General features: G+C 37.4%; 1 protein-coding gene across 1 annotated transcript; it reads right to left on the reverse strand.

Moving 5' to 3' along the window:
* Positions 1 to 2,004: 2,004 nt before the first annotated feature.
* Positions 2,005 to 10,355, reverse strand: LOC107103861 (desmin-like). The gene is made up of 10 exons (XM_015403703.1): positions 9,703 to 10,355; positions 7,651 to 7,711; positions 7,412 to 7,507; positions 5,106 to 5,267; positions 4,898 to 5,023; positions 4,676 to 4,786; positions 4,360 to 4,469; positions 4,193 to 4,245; positions 3,475 to 3,560; positions 2,005 to 2,470 (listed from the first exon to the last, which is right to left on the reverse strand). The coding sequence occupies exons 1-10, from the start codon at positions 10,266 to 10,268 to the stop codon at positions 2,429 to 2,431; spliced, it is 1,413 nt and encodes a 470-aa protein (XP_015259189.1). The 5' UTR covers positions 10,269 to 10,355; the 3' UTR covers positions 2,005 to 2,428.

Below are 10,355 nucleotides of genomic sequence, written 5' to 3' on the forward strand. Positions count from 1 at the left end.
TATATATATGTGTGTAAAAATATATTAATGAAAACAGTAAGTGCACTGTAACAGCTTTCTTTCATTTGAGTGAGAAAGATAAATCCAGAACAAAAATCTAATTTTAAGCAGGAATAACTGCATTTTTTTATTCAAACAATCAGAATTTAACTTACCCTTTATTTAAAAATTCAGTCCAGGGTCTTGTTTCAGATCAACAGGCAAATATGCCATTTATTTTACTCAATTACCAGCTGATTTTATTTCCCAATTTAAACTTCAACTGCATACTGTAATTTGTGGTAGATACATAGTATCAGTTTCTTAGGTATTCGATCCCTACCACTGGAAAATATGCTAAATAAAAACAACATTTTTTACACTGTTTTTGCCATTTTGGACTAAGTAATGTTACTTATCAGCAAATTAAGAATGTTGGGTAAAGTAAAAAAATTTGAATTATTTTTAAATTATTATTTATGTATATTATCCAAATATGAACTGATTGGGATTGGTTTGACAGACTTTGGTCCTTTTACATATTTATTTTAATAAAACGTAGTGCATAGAAGTTGTTTATTTTTAATGCCATGACATTGGAGTATAAAACATTTATCCAAAAGAAAACCAGTCTTGTCATTTTATGCTTTGATTTGAGCAAACACCCCAACGTTCTTTCCTCAAAAAGGCCATAGCCCTTTGAGAATGATGATATTTTATTGTCTGTTTATCTGGCTTTGATTGCCTGAATATTAAACTTTGAATTACATATTTTGCTTTTATTTTTGTGCAGTTTTCCACCAGTTCATATTGTGTCTCTTATGACCTTAATGGCTTAAAGCACTGAAAACTAGAAGCAATGTTTAAGAAGAGATCATAAAGTAAGTTAACTTCATTTTTGAAATGTCCTGCCCTTTGCTGTTGACCTACTATATAATGAGCAGGATATTTTTGACATAAGAAGTAAAAGATAACGTCTCAACGTTCTAGCTAACAAAGCTCAGACTAATTAATGCAGCACTCATCACATTTTTTTTTTTTGAGCTCATTGGTAACGTGCTGTGTTATTTAATCTCTAATTCAACCTCTTGTGTTTTATTTCTGCCTGGAAAACCTTTTTATTCAGCTCACCTTTTCCATTTCCCTTGTTTTCAGCTTACATCACCTTGTGCTCATTTATTGTGTTTATTTTCTGTCTTCTACACGCACAACCCCAGCCTTTTTTCTACCTCTACTGACATTTTGCTCTCATGGTTTCAGAGACAAATTATACAAACTCTCCTGTTGCTTTCTAATCTGCTTTTTTGCTGGAAACAAAGTGACCAGGGACAACCCATTAACTAGCTGTTGCTCACATTTCTCACACTAATAGATTAGCAGGGCTTCACCTCCTTAAATAAAGTAAATAGAACATCGATATCCTGTAACAGCCCTATGCCTAGCTGATAATGCCTGTATTACTGCTGAAATGGGAGTAAAAATAGGCTAATAAACAGTATAAATACTTTTGGTGCCTCGTAAAGGTATTCATATTGTCTTTTTCAGATGTTATATTACTAGAACACACCATTACATATTTAATTTACTTTATTGGGACTTTATTTTACTGGGTAGCCCAGTCTTAAGTTTGGTTGTTTTTTCACGATCTAAAAAGTTTTAATTTCTTGTATTTTCTATCAATCCTCCCTCCAACTTTGTCTAGTTTTCTGCCAATGGTGAAGAGAAATAAAATCTCACAACATGATGCCGACACTGCCATGTTTGTGTGCAATCTCGAAAATAAAGGTAAAATACAAACATCAAATAATATTCCTATTACACTTAAAAAATAATAATAATAAAAACACATAGTTATGCTCATCTTCAGTGAGGTTTATTTAAAGTGAAGCATCATATCGCTGTTATCCTCTCATACACAAACACTAAGCACATCCTTCTAAGTTCAAACTTTAGACATGACTGAGTCTCCTCCTAGTTCATTGTTTTTTTTCTTCCTTTTTTTTTTTAGATTACTTCAATCAAATCTGACACATCCCTTAAATTAGTAACAAAAAAAGTAACTAATTTACCATATGCTTGTACTTGTGCACAAATAAACTTCTGGATACCTTTCAGTTTGACATTTAACCACACTGTTACTGACTCATTGATCTGTCTTGAGCCTCAATAATGTCCATCCTTGGTGCTAAACAACAACATTCTGTTTACATTGATGCTCTTCTGAAGAAGAAAGTGATGCTAAAAAAAGTTTCAAATCCTGGAATGCCCTTCCTTTAAAACCAGACTAAGGCCACCATGCCAGCTTCTATGCCATGATGTTAGTGAAGATTGTTATTATAATCATACTCTTCATGTTTATAAACATTGGCTCAGCTCATCTCTTCTAATTGTAATGTAGGAAACGACTTAGATATTTGTTCATTTTTATTTCTCATTTCATGTTGCCTCTTTACATGATGTCCTGCTGATGCTGTGTTGACTCGCTGACGACCTAAGGCGAAAGAAGAAATGTCATTAGTGATGGTAAAGGCACTCAAGGGAATAAGCAAAACATAACACAGACAAAGGATCGAGTAAATAATTCCAAACTGCAGAGGTTATGGCTTGGATTGAAGTGCTGTGCAGGTTTGTGAAGTCACCCTTCGTATGTTTACACTATGACAGAGTGCAGCAGCTCTAGTTAAGCGTCTACAAACTACATGTAAAAGTGAGAAACAGGAGACTTCCATATTTCCTTTTAGTGTGATTGACATGCATATGTGCAGAGATACTGAAGAAAAGCTATAAAAGGAAGTGAGCGGCAAATAGAAGGTAGGTGGATCAATAAAACTCATGGAATATTTCATCTAAGAACATAATATATTTGAAATGATCTGTCATAACAGAAGCATTCCCACTTACAGTTGTTTTCAACAAATTTATCATGACAGTTATTACTAAATCAGCATTGACTTGTGGCACTTTATTATTAGAGTCTAAATATGTACTTTTAAGGGTTTTTGCATCATTATTGTGGAACAGGAGTAGGGAGCAGGGAAGTTACTTTGATCTTTGAGAACATTTAGGGATTTCTACTTGCTCAATTTGCACATTCTAGATGGTACAGTAAGAGCTGCAACCTCTATAATGAGCCTTCCTGCTATTTTGTATATTTGTATACAATTAAATATCACTAACATATATAATAAAAAAATAAAGTTTATATATTTCTCAAAATACAATTATTAAAACCAAAAATTACAATGTTAATTTGGGAATACTCTGTATTAAGTTTCTGTTTTTCTAAATAAAGAGGCCAAAAAACCTGTTTGTGTAACTATTTACATTTAAATTTAGCTATCAGGAGTCATGAAGAACATGAACTGATTTAAAAGGTATAGGAAGGATGGGGACTAGGAAGAGGGATTGAGCCTGTGTTTGCATGAGAAACTCATGTTAGCTTGGACGGACTAATTTGTCATTGCTGTGGTTGTGCAGATGCATGTAAAGTCAAACCTCTCCATCACGGGTCTCAATCGTCTTGATGACAACAGTTTTCTTGGAGTGAACCTCAGATCCTCGCTGGGACTCAGGACTGGTCTCTGTAAGAATACATTCACCACTTTAGTAAGCTTAAACATTAGTTTCAGTGTATTACAGATTGTGGATGCTGTCTAGATTAGAAAAAAGATGCTTGTTGAGTCAAAAAATTATAGATACACGATAAAACTCCCTCAGTGTATGTGTTTTAATTTTACTATTACAACATTTTTATCTAAAATATGACAATAATGATTAATTATTGTACTTAGATATAAAATCTGAGATACATATTTTTTGGGCATATTGTATTCATATCACATGATGTTATAATATAGCTTAAAAAGTTGATTTATGAAACTTTTGGAAGTCTTGCATATTTTGATATACATCAAGTACACAAAACAGTTAACGGTTAACACATAAAAGGAGGAGAAAGAGGTATGTGATTTTATTAGTTTGGCTTTCTTTATGTGAAACCAATGACCATTAAGGTTTTGTTGGATTTTTTGTGCTCTTCAACATCCCCACACTGTGGTCACAATGTGTAACTGCACAATATGTCATAACCTCAAAATAACATCTACCATATTTAGTCACAGAGTATAATTAGATGCTTTGATCTTTCTTTTTGACCCCACTTGGAACGTAAAATTTACGAGTTAATGAAAGAACATGTTTCTAATTCAGCTACCTCTGAATCCAATGGAGGAATAGGCAGACTGGACAGGCATGGTGGTGGTGATCCTGTAAGTAAAGACACATAGAATAAGGAGAATGAATGGTAAAAAGTCTTATGAGGTAGATATTGCCCTTGAAGATGTTTAACTTTTAAAGCAAAAAATAAAAAACGAAACAGACCTGCTCTCCTCTCCCTCCAGCAACTTGCGATAGGTGGCAATTTCAATGTCAAGGGCCATCTTCACATTGAGGAGATCCTGGTACTCCCTCAGGTGGCGAGCCATATCATCCTTAAGGTCAAAAGCATTGAAAGTATTTAATTAAAGGCCTTTTTGATTCCCCCAAAAAATTTCTAGAAACTAAAACATTCGGATGAAAACACTGAGATTATCAGATGCAACAGGTTTGGTTGTTTCCAAAAGGCCACATCTGATATTGGCTGCTTTCATCAATCTGCTGTTGCATTCAATGTGTCAGAGATATTAAAACGTATTACCTTCATCTTGGCAATGTCTGCCTCCAGCTTTGAAATGGTATCCTGGAAACCGGAGGCTTCTCGGCCCATCCGATCCTCCATTTCCCTCATCTGGCGCAGCAGAGACTCGTTCTGAAAGAAAACAAGACAATGACAAGTTTATTCCAGAATCAAAGCAGATAGAGAGATGTAATTCAAGCTGTATCGCATAACTAAAACATATTGAGTTAGCTAAATACTGACGGTGCCCTTAAGAGAGTCAATTTCACAGGTGTAGGACTGGATCTGGTGACGGTATTCCATGGTTTCCTGCTTGGCCTGGCGCAGAGCATCGTTGTTCTTGTTCACAGCTTGGTTCAGATCAGACACCTTGAGAAAACACCGGGCAAGTTTTTAAACATTTCAGAAACAGTGAAAACTATCTTTTACTAACATAGTGCTTCTAATCTACCTTAGACTTGTACCATTCTTCAGCCTCTGCAATGTTCTTTGCAGCGATGGCTTCGTACTGCATGCGGATGTCCCTGAGGGCAGCAGTCAGGTCAGGCTTGGACATGTCCATCTGGACCTGGACCTGAGTGTCCTGCATCTGGTTCTGCAGCTCTCTGATCTCCTGTAAGGGGTCCATGGAAAGAAGAGGTGTATTTTAAGCATAAATAATGAATAAAAGGTTAGTTGGTAATATAACAAAAAAAAAAAAAAAGATTTATAGATTATAAACTGGAAATGAACTCCAGTTTAACTTTTCAATTTCTTATTAAAGAAGCAATGTTCAGAAAAGGCTATGCTTTGAATGTTTTTAAAAAAAAACACAGGGTCTGGGGGTTTTGCTGTTTTCTGGTGTGAGTGAGCTTCTCATTAAAGCAAGGATCTTTGGTGGTGGCTGGGCCGACCTGTGTTCCTGCACACCTGAGAACATTTTTCAATCAAGATAACAAGCATGTATATCAGGAGGTGAAGGCTCATCTTGGTTCGTCGGATGATTACCCCTGATATTCCAGACAAAGACCTAAACCCGGAATTTCCCTCTTGTTAAAATTTGTCTTCTTGTGAATCTTTTTTAATGTGGAGTCCGTTATAGCTCCAGGCAACCAGTGATCCACAGTTTGACGCCACTCTTCAAAGAAAAAGGTCTAACCTGTGTGCAGTAGTTCTCAGTCTTCATCACCTGTCTGCCCGCTCCCTAGCATGATGTTTCTTGCAAGTACCAACACTCTTGGATCTCACTACATTCTCCTGGATCTCTGGGGTAAAGTCTGCAAAGCCCACTGAATTAAACCCCTACAGATCCATGTTACCTCCCCTTCATCTCTCAAGTAAGCAAATCCATCAGTCATCAGTTGTCATCAAACAACTTCTTCCTGATCTTTACCTTTTTCCCCTCAGACCAACCAGACAGTTAAACTGACTTCCTGTAGTTTTCCTCTAAAAGATTATTGTTACTTTTTCTAAACTAAAATGTTAAAACTCACTGGTTCTCTATGGGATTGTGCATGTGGGTCAAAAAACTACAAACCAACATGACACACAGGGCCCCCCACACACAAAGAACAAATGCTTAAATAAGTCATAAAATAAACTTGGTAGACTAATGATATACAACTGATAAACAAGCTTTCATTAGTTATATGTTGTCGCTATTGTTTTAATCATTTTGTAATTTTTTCACATTTTCTTCCAATTTTTTTATTTTACAGTTTAAAGAGAAAAAAATTTACTTGATAAATAATAAAAAGAAAAGGAATGCTTAGACATGTTTTTGAAATGTACAGTGTGCTGACATTTTAACCTTGTAATGCGAAAAGCTCTTTTTTTAATAAAAAAATATCTGCATCTTACAAAACTTAGTACTTTACCCAAAAACATATATCTGCCAAAAACCTTTAGTTGCTAATTATGTAATAAAAATTCTGTATAAAGAAGTGAATGGCATAAAAAAAACTGTCTACATATAAAAGACTGAGTTTCAAAGATCTTTTTCTTGATGTTAAAAGCATCTAATTACACATCTTTTAAAGTAAATTTTCATTAACACTATATTCAACCCTTTAAATGGTTTGGAAAAGATCTGAAACAGATCTATCAAAATCAATCATTTAATTTAATAGAGTTCCACCTTTTAACCTTGTATTTGTATTAAAAAACCTTCTGAATGACTGAGTTGTTTTCATTTCTGTAAGGAAGACTTAGCAAAGGGAAAATCCTTAAAACAACTGTAATTCTTTCCTTTTAGATATGTTTTTAACTTGCCAGCTTTGGTTTTGCTCAGATGACTGTCTGGTCCGATCAAAGGTTTTAAATAGCAATGCATCTGTTGTCACGCATACAAGCACACACACTGTAGCTGTGTCCCACAACAGCTGCCATGCTCTTTTAAACCAGTTGGCACTTCAGCATTTCTAGGAGGTCAAAGTTGAGACAAAGAAGACAAAAAATGATGAGAAGGCCCCTCTGCTGCGCTCTGAATCTGAGCTTGTGGCTCACCCAGCCTCTCTGCAAGGCAATGTGCGAAAATATCTTTTGGTTCTGTACGTTTTTTCTTGAGTCAGAGTGTGTGTCTTAATGCGTGTGATTTAACATCATAGGAAGCGTTTATGTGTGAAGTCTTTGATTGCTTAGAGAGATGCATTCTGACAGACTCTAAACTGATTTTACGTTGTAGAATCTGGCTTGCGAAGGTGCAAAATGGTTAAGTACAAGCCATCTTAGAGACAGAACTATGTAGATATGCTGAAATCCCTTATAAGAGTAACAAACCTCCTCATGGATTTTCTTGAGGAAGGCAATCTCCTCCTGCAAGCTCTCTATGCGTCTCTCCAGGTCCAGCCTGGCCAGAGTTGCACTGTCAACATCCTGCATACAACAATAGAGCAAGAAAATACATTCAGACCATGTAGATGACAAAGAATCTGTATTACAGCACAATTCGGACAAAAGGTTACATTTCTATTGGCAAATTAAACTTAAAAAAGCATTAAAAAAAATTTAACACATACAGCTCTAAATGCAGACAGGTTGTTCTCAGCCTCTTCCTTCTGGTGAATCTCTTCTTGAAGTCTACGAGAGAGATATGGTCCAAAGGGGGAAAAGGTGACAGAAGAAAGTTAAAAGGCAAAATCTTCATGCATTTTCCTTATTATCTGGCTTCTGGTTTATTTGTTTATAAAGCTTAATAGACAAATGCTGGTTTCTTTTTTTTTTTTTTTTTTTTTAAATCTAACCTCTGCAGCTGCTCCATTAGCCCTACGGCTTTGATGCAGCTGCTCTCAAACTGTTAGAGACTGCGGGGTAAAAAGAAGAACTCTATAGAGCCCTGCCCTGGCTCCTTCTGTTTCTACATTTAGCATTTCACAAAGCACTTCTAACAAGAAGGAAATCTGTTTAAAATATATATTTAAGCACAGTTACAGATATGTGGGATTTAGAATGTCTGGTTAAATGTTCATATTTGGGGAATTAAAACATGAAAATGTTGTGATGAAATAGCTGAATGTTAGTTTCTCATCTTGTAGCTGTAAGCAAGCCAGAGGTTTATGTGTATTTTGATCTCAGCGGGTGCATCAAGTGCTTTTTCTGGACTCACTCACAGCTTTGGGCACCTGCTCAAAGAGGGCTGATAAACAGAATATGAAGAGCTGAAGACTGTGTCTGCACTGTGTGTGTGCGTGCAGCCATGTTTTTGCTACCTTGTGGGGACGATTGGCCAGGAATATGCTACATTTTGGGGACTTATATTGGTTGGTTCAAGTGAGCAATCGTTCTCTTCTTAGGGAGGGGGTTAGGTTAAGTCCTAAGGTGTTAATTGAGTTTAGATTAGGTTTAGGGTTACACATGTGTTGGTAATGGTTAGGTGTAGGGTCTGGGTTAGGCTGTAGAGGTGATTGGGAAATGAATGGAAGTCAATGGAAACAACCCACAAGGATAGTGTCACACAACAGGTGTGTGTGTGTGTGTGTGTGTGTGTGTGTGTGTGTTGGGCGTGGGGGTGGGTTGTCTGAAGAGGGAGCTGAGTGCACCGTGTGCATGTTGGGTGACTTTTGATCACACACTTTACTGTGAGCTATGATGCATTTGGTGACATGATGGAATTTTCACAGAAACACAACCTGACATAGAGGCTATGAACAGACAGATTTAGCCTCACAAGCATATTTCACAATGAAATGCTGAATTAAATGGTAGAAGATATTTTGCTTTAATCGAGAAGAGATCTTGGTCTGAAAGCTCGCAGTCTGGCTGAAACTTTATCTTCCGACTGTTTATTCCTATGAGTCTGCAAGTCTGTCTCTATCTCCATTTCCCTTTGTGGTGATTCTTGGAAATATATTTATGTAATTATAGCAAGGTGGAGAAGAGTAACATTCCATGAAGCGTGCCTCTCAAAATGTTTCTGGCCTACCTGATGTGTAGGCCAGAAACATTATTTCTGTCTCTAAAGGACAGAAATAATTTGCTTTTTTTTTTTACAAAATACTTTCTACCCACATTTTTTTAAGAATATCTTGACTTTACTGGACAGAGGTTGGAGTTTGCCTCGTAAAAGAATGCTTGGCAGGTGTGGTGATCAAGCTGACAACATCCAAATATTACGGTTGACCTTGTGCTTCTTTGGTCCCTAACAGTGGCATCACCATAGCAGGCAGAATGTTTATCAGAATTGTTAATCTGTTTATTTCTAAATAGATCATCCAGCTTTCTTAATAATGCCACCTTTTAAATGTCTGTCACTACCTCCTAGCCCCGCCCAAAAGAAAACATGGACAGTTTCAGTTTTTCAAATCAAGGATACAAAATTTTAAGGTCACTAAAAAATATGTTCGGAATTATCAAAGGGTCGCCCTTTTTGTAAGTATACCTTAATTCTAGGCTCTGCCTCTTCTAACCCATACTGTATACATTTCCTGAAAAACTGCTCTAGCCTTCCAATTTGGTGTATCACCTTGGGTTATTGTTTTTGGCCCCCACTTGCCTACATTACATGATTTTTGTGAGCCAAAAAACTCATAATGCATTCACCCACATACTAACACACCATGATGACATCCTACCTGAGCTTTAGTTTCTGCAGATCATCTGCTAGGTTGTCCCTCTCTACTTCCACCCTGGCACGTTGGTTGGTGAGGGCCTCAATCTGCCTCCTCAGCTCCCTCATTTCCTCCTCGTACAGCTCAGCCACACGGCCAGGCCCCTCTCGAACCCTCAGCTTCTCAATCTCCATGGTCAATGCAGCATTCTGCTGCTCCAGGAATCGTACCTTCTCGATGTAGCTGGCAAAGCGGTCATTGAGGTGCTGAAGTTCGGCCTTCTCATTGGTCCTTGTGTTGAGGAAGTCTTGGTTCATGGCATCTGCTAGGTTGAAGTCGAGCTTCTCACCACTGTAGGTACGCATGGCTGTAGAGGAACCGAATCCTGCTCCCCCGGCTCTGAAGCTGGAGAAGGAGGGGACAGCGGTACTCTTGACCTCATAGACTCTGGAAGACATATGACTGGAAGCAGAGCTTCGACCTCCTCCTGAGGAATAGAGGGATGACATTGGTGATGAACCAACACCAGAACCAAAGGTTCGGCGGTAGGATGAGGCGCTCTGGGCTGAGGAGGCGTAGGACTTGCTCATGGTTGCTTTACAGCTTGGTTGGCTTGTTGGTTTAAGGAAGCTGTTTCAGAAGCTGAGACCCAACCGTCCCACCAGGCAACTGGAAGA

The sequence above is a fragment of the Cyprinodon variegatus genome, unplaced genomic scaffold (genome assembly GCF_000732505.1).
Source record: "Cyprinodon variegatus isolate N-32 unplaced genomic scaffold, C_variegatus-1.0 Scaffold1545, whole genome shotgun sequence".
In the NCBI taxonomy this organism is placed as follows: Eukaryota; Metazoa; Chordata; class Actinopteri; order Cyprinodontiformes; family Cyprinodontidae; genus Cyprinodon; species Cyprinodon variegatus.